General features: G+C 38.3%; 1 protein-coding gene across 4 annotated transcripts; it reads left to right on the top strand.

The window, feature by feature from the left end:
* Positions 1-11,281: 11,281 nt before the first annotated feature.
* usp38 (ubiquitin specific peptidase 38) lies at positions 11,282-23,288 on the top strand. Of its 4 annotated transcripts, none has more exons than XM_056734357.1 (11): positions 11,282-11,736; positions 12,430-13,155; positions 13,541-13,676; positions 13,886-14,015; positions 14,206-14,307; positions 14,774-14,932; positions 15,022-15,215; positions 15,406-15,499; positions 19,792-19,898; positions 20,051-21,302; positions 22,572-23,288. In XM_056734357.1, exons 2-11 carry the CDS (start codon positions 12,474-12,476, stop codon positions 22,734-22,736), a joined length of 3,021 nt encoding a protein of 1,006 aa, XP_056590335.1. In that variant the 5' UTR covers positions 11,282-11,736; positions 12,430-12,473; the 3' UTR covers positions 22,737-23,288. The 4 variants fall into 4 exon arrangements, with proteins under 4 accessions (XP_056590335.1, XP_056590319.1, XP_056590310.1 ...); XM_056734341.1 differs by lacking the exon at positions 11,282-11,736 and adding an exon at positions 11,752-11,873 and having other exon boundaries at positions 12,467-13,155; XM_056734332.1 differs by lacking the exon at positions 11,282-11,736 and adding an exon at positions 11,752-11,873.
* Positions 23,289-23,496: the final 208 nt, after the last annotated feature.

The raw sequence follows: 23,496 nt of genomic DNA, 5'->3' as shown, positions 1-23,496 counted from the left end.
ACAATATATTGCTCTTGGATAATCATTTAGTGGGAAAGTTTTATTTTGATTCAGAATCATGTTCAGGAGGATTTTTATATGAAGTTTTCATGCTGTTTACCTGCTTCATTCTTCTATAATTGCACCCCAACTTAAAAAATAGGTCTCTCTATATAAGAATATTTAAGTGATTTTTGTGTCTTTCACTGTTTCATTTTTGAAAAACTGCACACCAAAGTAATGACCAATACTATTTATTATTAGCAGTGGTTGTTGTATTAATTTGTTCATCAGAAACCTTCATTATGCTGTCTTGTAGAATTTCTCTACAACTCAAACAATCAATCCAGCATTCCATCAACAAAAAAAATGTATTACACCAGATATAAGGAAATGCACACACACACGGACACGCATACACACAAACATAAATAATGACACGCGCACACACACAGTCTGGTCGCATCTCTCCACATGGAATAACTTAGTCGGTTACTTAAATTGGATTCTTGCCAGTCTTCAGTTATAGTCTTCTCCAAGAGTGCACTACAATCCCATAATCACCTGCAACAAAATAAAGAACTGTTTATGCTCAAGCCAAGTGCTTTCAATCTACATTGGTGGGGGCCTGCAGATACAGTGAACGTCCACCTGAACTTTGGCCCTTTCAGGTTTTGCTTGTTTTGGATGATATGTAAATACTGGAGCCTTTTTGTTCTTCAAAGCTCTGTACAGTGTTTGTCTCTTGTTCTTTCTTGAAACTGGCACTCTTCTGGTTTGACTCCATCACATAAGACAGTTGCAAAGGCCAATGCAAAAAATCTGCAACTGCTAGATGACTTCTGCATTTGTACGGCATATTTTTTATCTTAAACCGGGGGGCTTTTGGACGAATCAACCAGGATCATTTTTGATCTGTCTGCTTGGTGATGTTTGTGTTCTGGCTGTCATATACTCATACCTCATTTGGTCCACAGAAAAGGTTGCTTGCTGTAATCCAGTGGTTGTCATTTATGTTCAATACTTAAACACAAATGGTTTCTGTGGTGTCCCAACCACACCCCATTGGTGAAGCCACTGATAGAGGAGGTTGGACTGAAACCCATCTATGTGAGGGAACTGCTGAGAAATGTGAAAACCAGGTGCATCCACTTCATTGCTGTTGAGCCGAGTTTGATGTAATTTGATGTCATGTAACTAGTTAGGGCTGTTGATGATATCAGTTAAATTATCATTGCATAAATCTGTGTTTAGCTTATTAGTAAAATTACACAACATCACAATGTTTCCATGTGTAAGGCTGGTGCCAAGGTGTCCACACCAAAAGGGCACCATATTGTAAGGTGGTGAAAAATGTGAGAACAGAAGATCCACCAACCACCCACTGGTCCAATGGCGGAGTCCAAGTGGCATGGCGAAGGCATGCGCGCGTTCTGTCTTTCCAGCGCTCTGGGTTGATACAGTTAACGTTATTTTAACTTTGCGTAATTTATCTGACTCCAAAAGATAACAAGGAAACCTCATTGAATGATATTATTTGTATTTGATTATTATGTGTGATAATAATAATCCAATTTTGGGCAATGTTTGATTATCCCGCTTTACTCTAAACTATATTCACTCATCCGATTCTCATGCCGCTTGGAGTCTCGTGCCGGCCGTTTATACGCGGATCTCACGGTCACAAACTCGCCAGTCTTGGTCATTGCCAGAGGTAAGAGACCAGTAACATTTAGGTGGCTGCCCCCTGCAACTCATTGCTAAACGCACCTTTTTTGGTCAGCCTAGATTATTAACACCTAATCACAAGCAATTATTTTCAGCCAGAGGTCATGACCACTCCACAGTGATAGATAGACCAATCTTACCTTCTCTAATGGCAGCTTTATATAATCATGCCACGGTTTCCCATGTACACTTAACTGGAATATTATTATTGTAATCAGAGTCTGAAACTTACCCTATTTAGATTGGTCAGACAAGCCTTGTGTTGTTCTAAACGGTAATTCACATTAACAGCATCTAAGATCTAAGTACACTTAAACTAATGCCAAGTTGTTAGCCGGATCTCTAAAATTCTCAGCAGGTGTGTCTTTGTCACCTAGACAGGATTCTAGTCCGTTACTAACCTGAGCGGGGATTTGCGGTAACAAGGATGTAACGGGATAGAATATAATTCTTATAGTGAATACATAATATAAGAACGTGTCTATAAATTCAGAATACTGCGGAACAATTCAAACATGACAATTTATTAGTCAGGTAAATGCTTCTTGCCAATTACAATTCAATTCAGAGAATACAAAAACAAAACATCAAATCCTCAAATCCTCAAAGATTAGTGTCTACGAGTCTAAGACGCATACCTGACTGTAGAAGAAGATGTGATCGGAAAAACACAGTGCTGTGTATCTGAAGGCACACACACAGCACCGTGGGGTTCATCATAGTAAGAATTCCCCAGAACATTTTGGCAGCTTCCCTTAAATACCCAGACCAGAATACCCTTCCTCCACACATCAACAATTTACATTGTAAAGGACACTGTCCTGGATCTGATCAGGCCACAAATGGGCATTTGCATGAAGACACAACCTCAACAGTGAGCAGAATATCTTTAAAAACTCAAACCTATGTTATGATCTGCTCTACTGCTGTGGATATGAGACCATTGTACCAATCGCACTGAGACATTTCAAATGATAGCAAATATGCATATGGTTCAGTTGGAGAGAGATGAGAGGGGGGGAAGAGAACAGATGTAAATGTGTGAGTTGGTAATCATCATTTATTGTTATAAGCTGTCTGAGATGGAGATACAAACCCTGTGGGAAGTTCATTGTATTGGATGAAGTTCTGTGTTTCCCGGGATATGGTGCCCTTTTGGTGCGGACACCTTGGCACAAGCCATTCAATATCCCTTTGTCTGGTCTTCTTCGCATGTCTGGTTTTCCCATGTTGGGTTGTCTGACCAATCTAAATAGGGTAAGTCTAAGTGTATATGGGAAACCATGGCAGGATTGCAGGATTCCAAATTGCAGGATTATTATCACGCATTATAATCAAATACAAATTATATCATTCAAAAAGGTTTTCCTTTTTATCTTTTGGAGTCAGATAAATTACACAATGTTAAAAGAAAGATAACTGTAGCAACCCAGAGCGCTGGAAAGCCATGCCACTTGGACTCCGCCATTGGGCCAGTGGGTGGTTCTTCTTTTCTCACATTTTTCACCACCTTATATGCTTATTCATATTTTTCCATTTATTATATCTATTGTTGGCATAACTTTTAATTGTCAAACTATTGCGATTTCAAGTGCACACTACAAAAGACAGTACAGCCAAGTTCACCTTCAAAGCCTCTTTTTCTTGGCTCTCTGTCTCTGGTTCCTGTTCTGACACTGATGGTGTTTGTCTGTCAGGAGAAGATGTGCCGGTTGGCCTCTGAGCTGTAGACACCTGCTTTATTTCGGGAAAGACATTAGAAACTGGAAATGTCATTGAAGAATGTGGTATTACTTAAGTAGGGTATCATAAAGGCTGGTACAATCAAATTGTTTCATTATGTCTCAGAACAAAATTAACAGTTTTGACATTGAGGTGTAATTGTACACCCGAAAAGACAGTACAGCCAACTTCACCTCCAAAGCACCTTTGTCTTGGCTCTCTGTCTTTGATTCCTGTGCTGACACTGATGATGTTTGTCTGTCAATGGAAGGTGTGCTGGTTCTCCCCCGAGCTGTAGACGCCTGCTTTATTTCGGGAAAGACATAACTAGAAAACTAGAAAGTGGTTTTACTAAAGTACCAAATGTGCTTTATGTTAACACTGCTTTTTTAAATGGAATGGCTTGTTGTAGAGGTAACACAGTCTGCTCTCCTACTTTGCTTTCGCTCCCTCCACTTCTCCTTCAGGATACGATTCTCCTAAAAAATGAAACATATAGTAGGAGTTCTTATATATTTAAACGTTTATTTGTATGGTAGTGACATTCTTCAACATTTGTACATATTTCTTAATATATTTGTTGGAAATAAAGACTTTTTATTTAAGCTAAAATTACAAAATGTGTGTGTTTTGTCCGTGTTAAGTTTTATAATGTGTCACGGTTCTGCCTATCATGTTTGGCTAATTTTTGGTCTTGAGGCAGAACCAAAACAGAATTCCCTGTTTTATGTGGGGAGAGAAGTTTTCGGCCTTTTGGCCTTCCATACTCTCTCCTCGAGTCTCGTCTTTTCCCGCCCTTTCTGTCTCGTTAGCTTTCCCTTAGTGTGTCACCTGGCCCCTATTAATTATCCTGTTTGTCTCCCTATAAGACTTCCTCTTGTTTCATTGTCTTGTGCTGGTTCGTTACATGTACTCCAGAGAGATTCATGTTGTACGTCGTGTTTCCCTAGCTAAAGGTATTTACCCTGTGAGTACCTTGTTCTTGTAGTGCACATTACTTCTTGTTTTAGTTTAGTTTTTTGCCCCCGCGTGGGAAGTCTTTTGTTTTTGTTCCTTGACTGCGTTTGTCCTGCTTTTTCCCCATTGTGGGTTTTTCTTTGATTATTAAAGTACGTTTTGTTGTTCACCGTATTGCTCCCTGCATTTGGGTTCTTCTGTGCCTAAAACCGTAACAATAATGTACATCTTTCTTTGGGGCGTGGGATACTTTCCGTATCAATAAATTCCCTTAGAAGTGCAGTGTGGGTGTCTTTGTAGTAAAGTTGTCTCCCTCTAAAGCGAATTTTCTTCAAGTCCCACTGACTTTTTTCCATAATTCCTTGAGTCTTGTTGTCTTTCGCGAAATTCTGATAGAAAAGGGCTATAGCACAGACTAAAGTAATATGTTCAAACATTTAAACACTAGATCGTATATACTTATCCAAATTATTCCACAGCTGGGTTTTTTTCTTTTACATTTTTGAAAAAAAAATGTTTAGCTGGTATCTGGGTCTTTCACCATGCCTGCCCAGGTCCCCTGAAGATACAGTGAAACACATAAGTTTACATCTTGTTTGGTTTAAGAACCAACTTGGTTTTAGAACAACAATACATCTGTACAGCTTAAATTACAAAATTGCTTGATGTGAAAGCAGAGAAAAGGATAGGAGACAGAAACCTTTTGCAAAACAAAATGAATAAGGATGTGATTATTTGATTTTAATATTTGCCTTGAAGCAAGCATTTTGATGACGGACTCAATATGCTATTATTGGTCCATACCTGGCAATGGGCCAAAAAAATCTGACAGACATACTTCTTTGTCATGTGAAGTAATACTTTACACCTAAATTATTGTGAATAAGTAATGATATGTTTAAGTCTTTCCCTGATTGACTCTTTGAATGACAAAAAGTGTAACTGACTCAGCATCATGCTTGTCCATAGAGCTGCATGAGGCAAGAAGTATGCAGCCTTATACGAGGAGATGAATCTCTCAGAATGTACACATTAGGCTCTTGTTGAGGGTTGCAGTGCCTATGACCTCCATGAAATGTCTTTGAAAAGGCATTTAACTGAAGGTGTCATAAAATATTAAAATCAACGTGATATTTACATGAGTGATTCTTACTAGGTAAGCAGAATACATTTTTTAAAGACATGTTTTAATGAGTTTACTGTGTACCTCCAGGTCCTCAGGAACTATGCTGTTGTCATCAATAACTGAATCTCTAATAGTGGTCAACAAAGCCTGAATGTTGTTGAAGTGTTTTTCTACATTTTCAGAGCTGCATGGGCTTGAGAAGATGAAAGTACAGCTCAGGAGCATTTCATCAAACTCGTCAATGGAACTTGCTGTGGTCATAAGTCAAAAAATATGCATGGCCAGCTTTTAGTTCTTTGGTGCACTGAAAGAGAAAAAAAGTATAACATTCATCATAAGTCATCATAAATTGATTGTTGTCATTAATATGGTTATCTACTTTTTTTTTATAAAGATTTTACTTACTGTGTTTTGCAAGGGGATTTAGCATTTTTCATTACATGACTCTGAGAGCGGTGGAGGACAGGAAGATCATTGTCTTCAGCAGTGCCTTTCGCTGTCAACATTCTATAATAACTTTGGAGCAGGGCATTGAGGTTGGTTTGGCAGAAGACGAGTGAAATGGCATGCATGAGAACAATGGATCCATCACATATATGTGAAAACACTGATGTTTTTGTGACCATATTGCTTGGCATGATCTGTTTGGAAAGAACTGAGAAAATGCAGAATAGATGAGGTTGTGTGGTCACAGGTCACATAGGTAGCTGCTGGAAAAGGAGAGGAACCCTTATTTGGGTTTCTGACCATTAGCTCATCTATGCTAAAAGGACCTATTCTGTGTTTCTTCACAATGCTTCCTGCTGCGTCAAGATAAACAATGTCGTATTTACATCTTTGGTGGAATATATCTATGCTTTTCTTAGACCAAAGCATCACACCCTTCGGATGAAGCATCACTTTCTGTATTACCTCATCAGGTTCATCTCTTTTTTCGTTTACCATCATCTGGAGACTGAGAATTTCATTTTTTTATGTTTCCGGTCCTTCATTCTTTGTCTCCAGGAGATATTAAAAACATTTTTAAACGCCTGGCGAAGGTGCCTCATCTCGACAGCCAGATTCTACCACAGATTCCCTAAGGTTTTCCATTTTCTGAAGTTAGAGTGCCCTTGGTAGTGTTTTTTGCAATTGCTGACTTATTTCCATTCGGGCATCAGCTCTGACAGTTCGCCTTTGGAGCTCTCTTTTATTTTGCACGGACAACTCACGTTTGAAGAACATATGCTTTAAGTCAGTGGTTCTCAACTCTGGGCCGCGAGATCCACTTTCCTGCCGAGTTTAGCACCAACTCCGATAAAACACCTGAAGAGGTGAATCAGTGACTTCAGGAACAGACGCGTTCAATTTAATGTTGCAGAGTTTGTATGTATGTGCGAGTGTTTCATAGATGTGTATGTATGCAGAGTTTATATGTGCGAGTATTGTATAGGTGTGTTTGCGCGCGTCGAGTTTATGTGTATAAGATAATAAAGTGTATATGCATGCATTATATTAAGATGTATTGGTATGAATTTCACATAAGTGCGCACAGGTTTTTCATATGTGTTTGCTTGAACATCCAAAAGTATACATGTATATGTGAGCAATGTATATATGTGACCCTGGACGACAAAACCAGTCTTAAGGGTCAATTTTTAGAAATTGAGATTTTTACATCATCTCAAAGCGCAAATACGCTTTCTATTGATATGTGGTTTGTTAGGATAGAACAATATCTGGCAGAACAACAAATGTTTACGAACCTGGAATTTTTTGGATGCAAAAAAGGCAAAATGTTGAGAAAATCGGCTTTGAAGTTCTAAATCAGAGGCACTAGCAGGCAATCCACTCACAAAAATAAAGTTTTTATACATGTAAGGTAGGATATTTATAAAATATTTTCATGGAATATGGTCTTTACCTTATATTCTAATGATTTTTGGCATAAAATAAAATCTGTAATTTTTACCCATACCCTGTTTTTTGGCGATTACTAAAAATGTTCCCTTGCTAAGACTGGTTTTGTTGTCCAGGGTCACATATGTCTATGCACGCTTTTATATATGTATTCATAAGCGCAGTTTGATTTAAACCCTATACGGCGCCTCCTATTTTTTTACTATGCATCCCTATTGCTTTGTTAGAGATCTTGATGTGCCCTGAGGACTCTTCGCACGAGATCAGTATTACCTGGGGGACCTCTTGTCATTTGTATTAATTGCCCAGGTTGCCTGTGGCACTCTGTGAGTTTAAGCCCGTGCGAATCAGCATCTCTGTGATTTGGTGGGCTCATATTTTTCAAGGTTTGATACACCGTTTGCGAATAATGGAGGCTGTTTGAAGTGTTTTGATATTTGGGTGCTGGGTGTTATCCATATGTTACCGGGAGTCTCCCGTTTGTTTGTTTATCATGGAAACTCTCATAACATTTGAGACCCGCGATCGCGGTAATCTTGTGTCCATTTCGTCATCACTGGTCTCAAATGCTGACAGGTATATCATTAAATGGAAAACAAGTATAGGCTATACAAACTACACGCCAAGCCTTGCCATCACATTTGGGAAATAAGTCAGTTAATTTGAGTTAAATCCTCCCTTGCGAATGCCCTACATGAAATACTGATGTGGGGAGTAATTTATAAATCACAGAAGGTCTTCAGATAATACTAATGCCGTGTGAAAACTGTGAATAGTGCTGCTTATGTGTAACCTAAAGTTATGTCTTGAACCAAATTCACAGAAGGCTCCAATTGTTATCCAATCAAAGCGGTGGGCGTTTACATCCAAGCAGACCCGGTTCCTGCAAGGTGCAGAAGGGTGGGCTTGCAGACATCCTTGCAGACATACCCCAACCTCACACAGTATTTAGCCGCAAAAAAATGTAGAGACCATTTCAAAAGTATTTTCGTTTTTTCTTATAAGAATGTGTTTTAGTAAAATTATCATTTTTTGTTTATTCCTGTGAACTTCTGACAACATTCCTCATAAATTTCATATCAAAATTAGCTTTGTAATAAGAAATAATAAAAAACGAACTGGAGGAAACCACAGAAAATATGATCTGCCTTTTTAAAACTGAAACATCGCACAAAACAAGTTCATATTTTAGTTTTAAACAACACAAAACTAATGTTTGTACATGTATTAGAAAAAGTTTATTATCATGCTCTCAGTCCTTCATATCGCTGTTGACCGTCACTCTTGAGGTTTACTTTTGTTGGAATTCAACAAACACTGCAATATATGACTGCATTACATGCAGGATTTAAAGGGATAGTTCACCCAAAAATGAAAATTCTGTTAACATTTACTCACCTTTGAGTTACTCACCAAATCTGTCAAAATGTCTTTGTTCAGATGAAAACAGAGAAAGATATTTGGAAGAATGCTTATAACCAAACAGATCTTGATTCCCATTGACTCCCATAGGGCGCCCAGAACTGTTTGCTGGCCTTAATTCTTCAAAATATCTTCTTTTGAGTCATTGTTCCTAAAATGAGACTCAATTATGAAAGAATTTTCATTATTGAGTGAAGTAACCTGTTAAATGATTTATGTTATGTCATGTTATAAATATAAAAACAGCCATTCACTACAGAAGATTAAAACAAAAATAATTATTGTTGATTATTTACTTTTATTTAGTAATTATATAAATGTTGCTTTCAGCCAATAGAAAATGCTAGAATTTTTTGGTGTTATTTTTGGATTCTCATTGGGTGGGCAAGGCAGACATTCAGGTGGGCTCAGACCACCCCTGCCCATGCCTAGAGCCGGCCCTGCTTCTAAGTGTCTTCAATGCGGCACACCCATTAAAACCGAGCGTTTGCAGTGCTGGCCTCAAAACCTTGGTAGAAAATAGCCTATTATTTATTGGTTTTGATGTTTTTGGATCCAAAAACGATGCGAACGTCATAAGTAGACCTCATATAACAGTATAAAACAATAAACAAGCACAGTTAATGAGACCTTTAAGAACACATTATGCACATTAACTATAGTGTATACAAATAAATGAATATAGATAAGCAGTTGCATTTACGTCATGCCAAACTAATGCATTACAAACATAATTTTCTAATGCATAATGCTCGGGTGGCATATCAACATATTAAATACAAAACTATAAAAACAGGCAGCTTCTGTCCCAATTCTCCCAAATAACAACAGTGTCGGTTATGTAATACTTAAATTAAACTATATATTACCTTGGGTGTTTTGTTTGAGAAACAAACCTACATGTTTGTGTTTTATTCGTGACTACTGCACCGTGGTTATTTATTTATTCTGTTGCCCGTGTTGTCTTTAACATTTCACTGCCATCTAGTGGACTCTCACGAATAACAGGCACAAAAAAGGATTTAACATTTCAACCATTAACTTTAAAGTAGGCCATTACTATCGAGATATGATCCTACTGAAGTTCTACTCTATGGACATCGTAAACCATTGAAATATGTTTAGAAATGTAAACGTGATTGTGCTTATAAAGCCGAAAACGTGCAGCCGTCCTATCGGGTTCAGTGGGCTTTTAAAGCACTGTTGCCCTCACCAATATGGCGGCGTCGTTCACGTATCGAAGCTGGGGAGCAAAGCGGCCAACGCGGCGTCTAGCCCTGCGTTCCAACTTGGATATATCGACCTTCGGAGTGACAACCATCATGGCCGCCATACTGAAGGGTCGTCCAAACCAAAGTACTCTGGCCACTTCAAAGAATGAAGGATTTCTAAGGACAACTGATGGTGACTTAGCGCTCCCATGATTCTTTGCACAGATTCTTTACATGGTGACGCCTCCTCATTATAGGCGCGGGATGATGACACAGAAGGGCACTTCAAGAAACAGTTCTTTAGTCCCTTGCACCCTTTAACCCTTCAAAGCTTTCACTCCGGATGGTAAACCATTAGAAGGGATTAGGGAAGAGCTAGTCAACTGGCGGGCCAAATGCGGCCTTTAATCAGATTTACCTACCTGGCCCGCATTAACTTTTCAAATAAGTGGAGAGACTTTAGGAACGGTGTGTTTTAAATGCATATTGTCCTGAGACGCCACATCTTTAAAAGTCCAAAACCCTGCTACATTCAAAACGAAAGTAATTCCAGCACGTCATAATGATTTACATCTTATAAAGCGATTTGATCGGCCAGTCCAAGAAACGTAATGTTTTTTACAACGTTATAATCAGCAATGCATTGCACAGCCACTGGCAATCGGTTTGCGCATACGATAGGTCGTGTGCTAAAAATGCGTTTTGTGCCCTTGAAAGTAGGCTAACTGTAGGAAGGGTTCACCACGTGAACGATTGTCTCAGATAAGGGGAAAGCGGCGTTGTTTTTATTACTGCATGCATTATGTATAACGGCTATATTTATGAAAAACAGCTGTTCATCTCCCCCCAGAACTCGCACTTCACAAAGTCTCTTACCTTTAAGTGCGTGGGGCACAGGAATGCGATTAGAGTTCACCCGAAGATGTGATAATAGTGTTCAGTTTCTTTTACTTTTATTGATTTAACTTTAATTAATTCAACCAAATATCATCTTGGAAAAGCAATGCACCCACATCTTCGATGTATTGGAGGAGTGTGGCTGGGTAAATTAGTTGCGATTTTAGGGTAAAGTAACGGATTAAGGAATATAAAATACAATTAAAAAGTAAATACATTTTTTATTTAATATCATGAAAAGGCTTAAATACTAGAAGCAATATTTGTGTGCATGTTTAAATTAATGGTCTACAAGTAACAATTTTTTTATAAAAGGAACAAAACGCAATAAAAAACAAAATAACTGAAGAAAATGAGGATACGGAAAAAAACTGGCCCGCATCCTGTTTGTCCTTTTGGAATCTGGCCCTCAAAGAAAAGTATTTGAAGACCCCTGGCTAAGGGCATAGGGATGAGCCCTTCTAAATGGAACGCAGGGTTTGTATTTATTATGTCAATGGTTCTATAGGGCTGCACTTCCTGACGTCACCAAGTGTGGACTCGGAGGAATTCCACAAGACCGGAGTGCGCCATTTGGGACAGGGCCATAATGTCCCTCGTTAAGTTCTTTCAGAAATTGAGCACCTACTCATTGAGTATGCCATTTCGGATTCAGCCGAATCAGCCGTAGACTTGGCGAGAAAGCGCAGTTTAAGTCCACGAGACCGCAAGTCCACATGAAGTGCGCCATTTGGGCCAAGACCCATATTGAATCGACTGTGGGGTCCTGACAGCGTCGACACGCATTCAGATGACGTATGTATGTATGTATGTATGTGAGTTTCAACAGCTGATTGAAAGAGGTCGCAGTTTATCAAACAACTCGCAAGAAAAATAATTTTGGTGTTTATTGTGACTTCTACACTGACAGATTTACGGAATGACCTAGTCGGGTGAGTGTCGGTGATTGTTGCAGTGTTTACGTAAGGTCGGGGAAGGAAGAGATTTGTTTTTGCTAAGTCAGTGCTGCTTTTGAACGCTGACGTTACCTGTTGTATTTCGAAGTCAGCCAGTTAGGTAGGAATTTTATCGGACTAACTATTAAAAGCGTATTTAACACAGTAACAGTGTTTGTATTTATTCATTTTCTTTGTTGTGTCGTACTACCACATATGTTTGTATTCATTGTTGCTCTAACTGTTAGCATAGGTAGCTAGCTAGCAGTGCAGTTACGTTTCATTTTAATCTTAGCTATAGCTTAAGAGGGAAAATATGTTTGTTGAATGTGTTGCTGTTTTACTCTGGCCTACTTTATCTTTTTTCCACTCATTATTTTCATCAACCATCTTTTTTGAAGCGTTGTTTACATGCATAGGGGGTGATACAATAATGGCAGTTGTAATTGTGCCATTTTTTTTAAATACTTGTTAAATTAGTTTTACTTATTAACTTTTACTAAAAGTTTATATCAGTTCCTCGTGTTTAATGCCAAACCTTCTCTTTTTGTAGTAATATCTTGCCTCACATTTTCTGTGGTGCCATACAGTGCAACCATGGACAAGATTTTGGAGGCACTCGTCAGCTCCTCCCACCCCGTGTCGGTTAAACGTGCTATAGTGAAGAAGGTAATGGAGGCTGCAGAAAAAGAGGTGACAGAGGAGCAATGCCAGGCCTTGTACCAGCTCACTGCCCGTCTTATTCTTGTGGGCGAGGATGCTTTTCAGCGACAGGTCGGTCTCCAAGTGCAGGAGGCCTATGCACGCTACCACCGTGATGAATTTGCAAGCTTCTTCAGCAAGGAGTATGTGATTGGTCTCCTTCAGCAAGGTTACGGCTCTTTGGACCACAGAGAGCCGGCCATCCTGGACTATCTTCACAGCTCCCTACGGCTGCTCATCAGTTGCCCGGCCGTGTTAGAGTTGGCACCTCTGCTACAGACAGAGGTCCTGCGGATCATCTGTGGACGGCCAGAGCCAGCAACCTGTGCCAAGCTGGCCATCATACTGACGGACTTCCCACAGTGCATTCCACGAGAAAAGTCAGGAGTTCTCTTCTGTCAGCAGCTTGTACGCACCTTTGCGTATTTCCACTGTTCTGCCTCTGCAGAGCGGGAGTTGCGGGAGTATGTGACCCAGGTGACCAGGGTGAGCACACTGCTTCAGGGCATCTGGAAGGCAGAGACCGCCACACTGCTGCCCTCGCTTCAAGAGGTGTTTGCAATCATCTCCTCTACAGGTCAGCAAGCAACTTCCTTTTCTTATGGTGAAATTTACATGATGATAATGTTATGGTTTTATAATATTTCAAGTGGAGATTCCTAGTCAGACGTTTTTAGATTGTAAGGTTGTAGTCCAGATATGATGTCAAGTTCAAGTGTGTATGAAGTTAAAGTGAATTTAAAGGTTTATATGGGAAATTAAGTAATATTACTCAAAATGTGAGACCATTTTCACAAGGGCAAATTAAAAACATTCAGAGTTGGCCCCTGCTGAGGCCCACTGTCAAAGCTTTGCCCTTGAGGAGCGTTTTGTACACAAGGACTTAAGGACACAAAATGATGACCTAACTGTTTCTGTTAAAGGAGCTGTACATGTTTTAACAAGATGTAATTCTATTGCAGACCCTTCATTTGAACCCTCTATTGCCCTGGCAAGCCTGGTCCAACACATCCCTCTGCAAATGATTACAGTCCTCATCAAAAGCCTGACTACTGACCAGAATGTCAAAGATGCCAGTATGACACAAGCACTCTGCAGGTCAGACAGTGTGTTCACTGTGAAAAGCCTGTGAATAGTGCTTTTGTGTTTAAGCCCTCTATCCAACTGCTTTATGAATGGCCTGATGTATTTTAAATGCTCAGTGATGGTCAAAATGTTGCCAGCTTTTTTGTGTTTCTGTTGTGTAAGGCTTTTATTTAATATGTGACACACTTTGACCTTTTTCTCTTGCTGCGTTTCTCTTTCAGAATGATTGACTGGTTGTCCTGGCCTTTGGCCCATCATGTGGACACCTGGGTCATTGCTTTATTGAAGGGACTTGCGGCTGTTCAAAAGTTTACCATTCTCATAGATGTCACACTGCTTAAAATTGAACAGGTTTGTCTATATTTACTAATGTAGAAGCTTTTATGGTCATTCAGAGAACCACAGACAGCACACAGAAAATAATATATACAAATGAGGAGTATGAGACAGCTTAAAATTGTATTCGAAAGCTGTTTAGTTTATATTTATGTTTAGTGGTACAGCTCTTCATCTGTGTTTGTTTATGAATGTTTGTTTGCAGGTCTTTAATCGTCTCTGGTACCCCATTGTGAGACAGGGAGCACTGGTGGTTCTGTCACACATGCTGCTTAGTTTCCAGCACTCTCCTGAAGCCTTCCACTTAGTAAGGCCATCATAAACCATTCATTTACTTCAATCACTCCAGAAACCACTAGAGAATTGAGAATTTTAGAATTGAATGCAAAATTTGTATCACAGTTTTATTTCACATTAAATTAATTATATTCACTTAAGATTTGCTGTTTCATTATATAAATCAAATCAGAAGTGCTTTTAATTATCTATTGCATGGGTTTAAACGTGATGTTTATTTTAGAAGAAAATAAAAAAATATTGTCTGGAGGTAAACTGACCAGTGATTTACCTTTTTTCTTTAACGAACATGATGTTTACTATTGTAGTGTAGAAATTAATGGATAAAAATAGGGAAAATATACCTGAACAAAAAAAGCATCATCGATGGGATCATTGAATCTCACAAAAAATGAAATTTATATTAGGATTGCAACTAATATTCTCTAGCGGTTGCATTAATTGCATCTTATTTGATCTACTCTCCTTTATACCAGGTAGTACCCCATGTAGTAACGTTGGTGCAATCTTTGAAGAATGATGGCCTTCCAAACAGCAAAACCTTCCTGCTGCAGTTCGCAGAACTCATCCACTGCATGATGTACCAATATTCTGGCTTCCCAGACCTATATGACAGCATTCTTGAATCCATTAAAGTAAGACAGGATATTTTATGAGCTAACTTGCATACTTTGTTTTATTTAAAGTGATTAAGACACCTTATTAACATCTGGTTCTCTTTTAGGACCTGCCTAAACCTAATGAAGAGAAGATTAAATTTGTTCTGAGCCAAAGCGCCTGGACCTCACAGTCCAACTCATTTGCCTCAGGCTTGCTCAAGCTCACAGGCAAATCAGAAACGGGGAAGACGGGACTTGTGAATATGGGCAACACATGCTACATGAACAGCATCATCCAGATTTTATTCATGGCTACAGAGTAAGTCTGACATCTATTTTCTTGTCTTAGATCTGCATCTTAACTCTTATGTAATTTGTCCAGCTGATTTTAAGTCTTCTACATGTAGTGAAATTCATAATGCATAACTGATTCTCCGGCATTTAAATATTTTCCAATAAACTATTCAACCTAAAGATATATCTCACCTCTAACAGTATCCCCTTAAAAGTTTCAGACGACATGTTTTGTCACTGCATCTGAATGGCTCCAACACCCTTATGAAGAAACTCCAGCTTCTTTTTGCTTTCTTAGCCCACACACAGGTTTGTTTATTTTCTGTGCAGTTTGTGTGTCTGTAATTTAGAATGTTGCAGAAATAGCTGTTCTTAACTCTTTCCCTGCCATAGACGTGTTATTACAGCAGTCTGTGTTTGTACTGTTGTACAGCAGGTGGCGCTGTTATTCACCTTTGGAAAAGTACAGAAACTCTCGACCTAGAATGTATATATTTGATCTGTTTCTAATGATTGTTCTGAATCTGGGCGGAGTCTTGAGCCTTCTCGACAAATTACAATCCTTGCATGCAGGTCTCTATCATTGGATTGCTGCGTAGGGTGTTTTTTCAGAAAAGTTTTTTTCAACCTCAAAAGACACTCTGAGCTGCAGAAAAAGACGCTGGCGCTGGCATTTAAAAAAACGCTTGGCAATGTTTTTGAAAACACGGTTTATTGCATAGGATTAGAATGTAAAACAGACGCTAGCAGCTTCGAAAAATAAGTCAAGTCTGTACATGGCCAAATGGGTGATAAAAAAGAACACGGGCTCTTTTGTTTAAAAGCAGAGACTCTGTTCTTTCACTTGGTATATTGTTTGTCCATATATTACCATCAAAGTTAAGTGAAAATGTTAAAAACCACTGGTTTTTAAAAGGCGGTCGGGGAAAGAGTTAATTGTCTCAAAATATTTTAATACCAAAAATATAAATGTAAAAAAAGAAAAGGAGATTCCCCCCCAGAATTAGTTTTTGCAAGCATTTACAACAAATGGGGACTAATATTTAAATATTTTTTACTTTTCTTTGTGTTATATAACTTCTCGTAGCTTTCTTTGTTTTAGCACTTTGTATTCACAAGTTATTGTTTTGATTTTTACTTTCAATGAGAGTGGATTGTCATTGCCAATTCTCTAGTCTAAAAAGAACACAAAGGCTTCATAAAATAAATGTGAATCCTGTTGCATATTTAGTTACTAAGACAGGACTTAGATTAAACCAAGAGTTGGCCTTAGTTAAGATGAGACATTTAGGTTGCTTATACAGTTAGGTCCATACATATTTGGACCGAAGCACATTTTTTGTTATTTTAGCTGTGTATCAAAATATATTCTACTTACAGTTTTATCATGGATATTGTCTTATAAGTAAAAGATGCCAGGAACATTGAGAGCGGCCAAATCACCAATTTGGTACATTCTGAGAAAAAAACAACGCTGAGCTCAGCAACAAAACAATCCTGGGCATCCATATACGATAGAAAGTGGTGGATGATGACAAAATCCTCTTCATGATACAGAAAAACATCTTCACAACGTCCAGACAAGTGAAGAATTAATCTGGATGCTTCTGTCTTCTGTTATATCACCAAAAAATACCAGTGACCCAGTGCCTGAGGAAGTAATGCATGGAAATGGAATCACTGCCTAAACACTTTTTTATTGAAGATGTTGTCTGCTCATATCATGAGATATTAAAAGCCTTCTCCATATCTTTTATTCTTATTAGTCTTATGTAGATCTCAATTTGTTTGATCCATCCATCGATCATATTTTTTAGAGCTTGATCAGCTATTTTAGAAGTCTAACCTACCCATCCTATTCTTGAGGCTTTTGCACCTTGATGTGAACCCTCTGTATTTTTCCTTGTATTCTCTTTATTGTTTTGATTGACAAACATTGACATTGTTACCTCTTGGAGAGTTTTCTTCACTTGTCTGGACGTTGTGAAGGTGTTTTTCTTTATCATAAAGAGAAAAAATGGCATCATCCACCTCTAACTCATATGGACGCCCAGGATTGTTTTGTTGCTGAGCTCATCGCTGTGTTTTTCTTCTTCTCAGAATGTGCCAAATTGTGGATATGGCCTCTCACAAAATGTGTCTGGCATCTTTCTTTTGGATTTGTTGTGTTTTTGAAATCTCACTATGGTCTGTTTCACTTACATGGATATCTCCCTGAACCCCATGATATGGGTTCACAGCAACTGCTTCCAAATGCAAACGCCACACATAGAATCAACTCCAGACCTTTATGATGCTTAATTTATGAAGAAATGATTTAAGGAAAAGCCCATACCTGTGAATAAAACAGCTTTTGATTCAACTGTCCAATTACTTTTGGTCCCTTGAAAAAGGGGGAGCTTCATATTAAAGCTGTAATTCCTAAAGCCTTCAGCTAAACTGGACGTGAATACACTCTAAATAAAGCTGAGAGTGTGCACTTTAAGGCAATATCCATTATAAAACTGTAACTCGAATACACTTTGATACACAGCTAAAATAACAAAAAAATTGCTTCTGTACAAAATTTATGGACCTAACTGTATACTGTACATATACCCATGGCTTCGGAAAGCATACAAATGTATTTAAAAGTAAAGTTCACCCAAAAATGAAAATTCTGTAATGAAATACTCACTCTCTAGTTGTTTCAAACCTGTATACATTTCTTTGTTCAGATACATACAGAGAAAGATATTTGGACAATTACTTGAAACCGTTCTGGGACCCTATTGACTACCATAGTATGAAAAAATACAATGGTAGTCAAAAGTGCCCGAGAACTGAACAAAATATCTTCTTTTGTGTTCAATAGATCAAAATAAATATCTAAAGTAATTTTGGAAACACTTTGCATTAAGTTTCCCTTCATAAAGCAATTATAAATGTGTTCATTAATGATTAATAAGTCATTTACAAATGCATTATGAATCAGTTTTAATTGCATAAATAAAAAGGGGGATTCAAACGAAATGGTGAGCCATTTTTTATGGAGGTGAAAGAAGACAAGTATAAATAAATGGTAATTAATAGAAAATGATTAATCTCATCCTTGGAATAAGCATATGTTCTTTAAATAATTGCTAGTGTTTATTACGTAAGGTTTGAGCGAAATCTGGGTTCCCTTGTCCTTGTTTCGGTATCTTATGTTGAGCTGTTTCCTTAGAATGGAGTAAGAGATTTATCATTAAGGTCACGTTCTTTTGACAGAAACTAGAGTTTATTACAAAGAAGGTTTGACAGAATGTTGCGTTTCCCTGGTCGTTGTTTAGGCATGTCAGAAAGTCCCAATTAAATGACTCTGCTCCTCTCGATGCAGACACAGGTTTACATGTAAATTTTCCTGCATTTTTTCAATACTTGTATTTTCCCCCTTATGAACAGACACGTTTGCCACACAATAAAAATGCATTTTGGTTTTCATGGTTTGATCGATTCAGGCAACCATTAACAACGCAAAAGAGGCATTTTGAGTTTGTGTATTTCCTATAGAAAACACTTCATGGCTCAAACATACATCAAACGCAGTAATGGGATGTTATATGCAAACAACCAATCCTGCATTGAGAAGAAACGCCTACTTAACATTAACATGCGAGTACAGAAATACAAAAATAAATAAATGTTACAAATACAAAAATATATGTAGAAATACAGAAATAAATACAAAAGTACAAAATGGTACAAAGTTAATATTTTTAACAGATCTATTTTTACGCATTAATGTATTCATTTTTTTATTGACTTAATTATTTATACATTTCTGAATGTATTTATCCTTTTAATTATTTATTTTTTGCATGTATTTATTTATTGAATTATTTCCTTTTTGCATGTATTTATTTATTTAATTCTGTTTTTATTTATTCTTTTATCTATTTATGCATGTATTTATTTATACGTAAGTCATTTTTTAGCTCACATGTTATAGATGCTTAATAAATGTATTTATTAATGTATTATTTATTTGACTCAAAAGCAGATTCATTATTATCTTGATGATGTTTGCAAAATAGGCTGTCAGATGGGAGACTGTAGGTTTTTTATGTATTTTTTTTTCTTATTATTGTAAATATCTTATGTCACTTTTCAAATCATGTTTCTAACCTGATCTGATTCCAAATGTCCTAAGGTGCCCTCCAGAATACCTTCAGATCATGATGCTTATCCAAATCAGTTTTTTCTTGCTTATCAAGAAAAATTCATCAAACTTTTGATCACATTTTAACACTTAATGCAAAAAAGGTTGTTGTAAACTTGTTTGTTTACACTGTTTTATTAATGATTCCATTACTTCCAATAGTTAATTAAAACCAGAAAAAAATTATTTATTTTTAGTGTAGACACAAATCCAGTAGGGCTTTGTTGTGAGATGAGAAATACATTTTACATCTCTATGAAATAGTTCAATGGTGTTTTTGTTCTCTATTCATTGTAAGCACACAGTAGATGTCTTACACATAAGAAAGTGATTTCATAGTTAATTAAATAATAAGAGTGATTTTTCCTTAATGTCTGTTTATTATTGACTACTATCCTGATATACTGTATTTGTTCACCAGAGAGCAGCATATTCACCAAGGAATTTTTTGGATGCATCTCGACCGCCCTGGTTTACAGCTGGATCCCAGCAAGACTGCTCAGAGTATTTACGTTTTCTGTTGGACAGGTAAATCATATGGTTACAAAAATAATTTGAATGTTCAGTGCAATGCATTTTTTATCAAAATAAATGCCCTTTTTGACTTGCAACAGCAGGGGGAGTTGTTTGTAAACCAGAGTCTTTACAAGGTTTTTCCTCTGTTTATCTGTCATGTCAAGGTTGCATGAGGAGGAGAAGACCCTCTCTGACCTTCAGGTAATCAGTCCACAGCCTGAACCTGCTTCCCCATCTGCTGAAACCGTTCCCAGTGCTGCAGGTCAGCCGGTTGCTGACGTGCCATCAAGCTCTGATCCCATGGTTGTCAAAGAAGATAGACGCACTTTTGTGGAGCGCATGTTTGGAGGAAGACTGTCAACAGTCATCCGATGCCTGAAGTGCCAAAGTCTGTCAGAAAAAGAGGAGCCGTTTACAGATCTCTCCCTTGCCTTCTGCCCCTCCATGTCCCAGCCACAGGGACCCACTGATGAGTACAAAAGCTCCTCCAACGTTGGGCCTTGCCAAGGGGCAGTGAACGGGGGCAGTGAAAGCTCTGAGAGTTCTGTAAAAGAAGCAGGAACCAGGACGGATAGGCCTGTGGTGGAGCCCACTTTGTCTGTGCCAGATTTAGTAGACTATTTCCTTGCACCAGAAATCCTAGAAAATGACAACTGCTACTTTTGCGAACACTGCGGCTCACTCCAGAGGGCCGAGAAGGTCATGCGGGTGGTGTCAGCGCCCGAGTACCTCATTCTGACTCTGCTACGGTTTTCTTATGACGCCACGTGCCATGTACGTCGCAAGATTATGGACAACGTTGGCATCCCGATGCACATTTGCTTGCCTCTGTGCCAACATGCCAGCTCTGCTTCCTCAGATGCAGCTTTACCATCCGAGTCACCTGACAGTGGTGAGAATCTAGCTAAGAAACTCAAGCCTTCTCAGAAAGAAGAGGGTGTGACGGACAGCAGGGCGAATAGCGAGAGTACCGAAAGCAGTTTGGAAATGCTTCCGGTGCCGTATGTTTTAAGTTCAGTTGTAATGCATTCTGGTATGTCTTCTGAGAGCGGTCACTACTACTCATATGGAAGGAATGTGAGTAGTACCGATGGGTATGTAGCTCACCCATGTCCTAACAATCTGGAAGGTTCCAGCCTATCACAAGAAGAAATGGGGTGTGCCGACCACAAGCCAATCGACTGGTTCTTGTTTAATGACAGCCGAGTGACTTTTACAAACTTTCAGTCATTGCAGAATGTCACAAGTCGCTTTCCTAAAGACACAGCCTATGTTCTGATCTATAGAAAACAAGAAATTAACGGACTAGAAAGCAATGGAGGGGCATTAGTTAATGGTTTGAGACTGAATGGAGAGCCACCCCTACAGAAAGATCTGATGGATGCTATTACCAAAGACAATAAACTCTTCTTACAGGTGGGAACATATTACTTGTCACTTTTCCTGTGATTGATGAGATTTTACGACTTTCCATGTTTTTTCTCCAAGTTTGCAATTATTGTAAGGTCATATAAAAGAACAAATTGGGGCCATCAACGTTTTGTGAAAGTTATAAAAAAAAACGCTGTTATGGGCTTGCAATTTTTTTCAAATCGCTGACAGGGAAAGAGTTAATTCATGCTGATTCTAAAAAGTAAGGTGACAGCCATCAAACAGTCCCTCTCCTTTGTTCTTTGCCCTGAGTAATGCAGAAAGTGAAGGAAGTGCCTCTTGTGTTGGCAGTGCAAAGCGTCTGGCTGAACCTTTGCTGACAAATTAGAACTCATTTTATTTATCCTGTGTTTGTACATTTATTCTTAAAGCGGGTGTAACACACAGGGTTTCTGCCAATCTGATATTAATCTTGAGTACCTATAGATAAGTATTGCATACTTCATATCTTCAAAGAGTATTTAGTTTGATCACATTTATAAAAGATAGATACAGCTGTACGATTGTTTCAGAAAACATACGGCGCGTGCAGGTGGGAGGGGGAGCCTCAAACAAAGCACATGCGCACCCATTGTCAACAAAACACAGACATCAGTTTCACTCACCGCATGCGGTTCATGTCCGGCATCTTTTAGCGCTGGGACGGCTCCAAATATCCGTTTCAGCTCCATATATCAGTTTCAAACTATCTCCAAATCCAGCATTATATCCACCATTTATATAACATTGATCACCAAAATGGAGTGAACAAACAAACACCTGAACTTCGCAAACGTTTGCTCTCTCTCCCTCTCTCTACTGCACAAAAGTGAAAGTAACTTCTGCGCATGCTCCTTCTCCTGCTGTCCTGTGGCCGTACGAGAATTGTCCAATAAGGGACTAAGAAACATTGTTGCGAAACAGTTTTATATGTTCGAAAAAATCTTTCCGAAACCTCTTTGGAGTGTATCGAGCACAGAAATACTATGTAATACGCCCAACTCGTTTTTTGACAAGTTGACCATGTTGAGCATGAGAAAACAGCACGTTTAACATTGTAAAGAAGTAAGAATGCATGACACATCGCTGCAGGGCCGCATTAAAAAAAATTGATAAAAGAACCTAATGCTGGTGTGAATGCAAACAGGAAAACCGTCTGATGGAAAAACATTTTTGGGGACTCGCCCTTATATCTGGTTCTGCAACTTTTTTCTTATCCAGTGCACAAGTGGTTTATATTACAATTTAAAAGGATATTCGTTACTTTCCTTCCAGGAGCAGGAGCTGAATGCCAGAGCCCGGGCTCTCCAAGCCACTTCGGCCTGCTCATTTCGGCCCAATGGTTCTGATGACAATGAGCCCCCTGGCAGCTGTGGACCCTCAGGTGGAGGTGGAGGTGGAGGTGGAGGCTTCAATACCATCAGCAGACTCGTCTTCTAAGAAAGCATCAACACTAGACAGTCTCACCGACAACATCAGGCTCCATTTTGTGTCCTAATTACACTAATCTGGTGCCACTTCAGATCAGATTTGTCTTTTTTGTGGTTTGCATGCATTTTTTGCTTTTCTTTAATGTTTAATGAATCCAGTACTACAGGTCAAAAATAGGCATGCAATAAATTTGTACAGAATACAGTCATTTTGGTCTCGACCTAAGAACCTTTGTTCCTTTTTTAAACAACACTTCATGAGGCAGAGAATAATTGTAAAAATGTAATATTTTTGGATCAAACGGTAAACTATGTGCATACATTTTTAACCGGAAGTTCTTTAACTTCTGGTTTTGGTATTATAGTTGTAGTTGTAGCGATTATTTAATTGCACTTAAGTTATTGTATTCAGGGAAAATGTTTTTAAATTTTTAGCTGATTTTATGTGCCTTTCAATTCTTAAGATTTCACCGAATCATTTGACTGGATAGAAAAGAACTTTGCTCTTGCTGTACAGTGTCGATATGTAATGATTGTTTTTGCTTTTTAGTAAAGACTCCTCGATGAATATTGTCTATAAGTAATTCATTCTTAATTAATTCATTCTTAATTAGCTGCTGCAAAATGTCAAAAGACCATACATTCCACCTTTGGTGCTTAGAAATGTAACAAATAGGTAAAATTACTGTTCGTTGTGTTTTAATAATATTTTAATTGAAGAAAAATACACTACACTCAAGACAGTCTTACCCTGTAGCTTCCATCGGTAA

Source organism: Triplophysa dalaica, chromosome 2 (genome assembly GCF_015846415.1).
Source record: "Triplophysa dalaica isolate WHDGS20190420 chromosome 2, ASM1584641v1, whole genome shotgun sequence".
NCBI classification, from domain to species: Eukaryota; Metazoa; Chordata; class Actinopteri; order Cypriniformes; family Nemacheilidae; genus Triplophysa; species Triplophysa dalaica.
The sequence above is the reverse complement of the archived record's forward strand: the minus strand, read 5'-3'. Positions and strand labels throughout refer to the sequence as shown.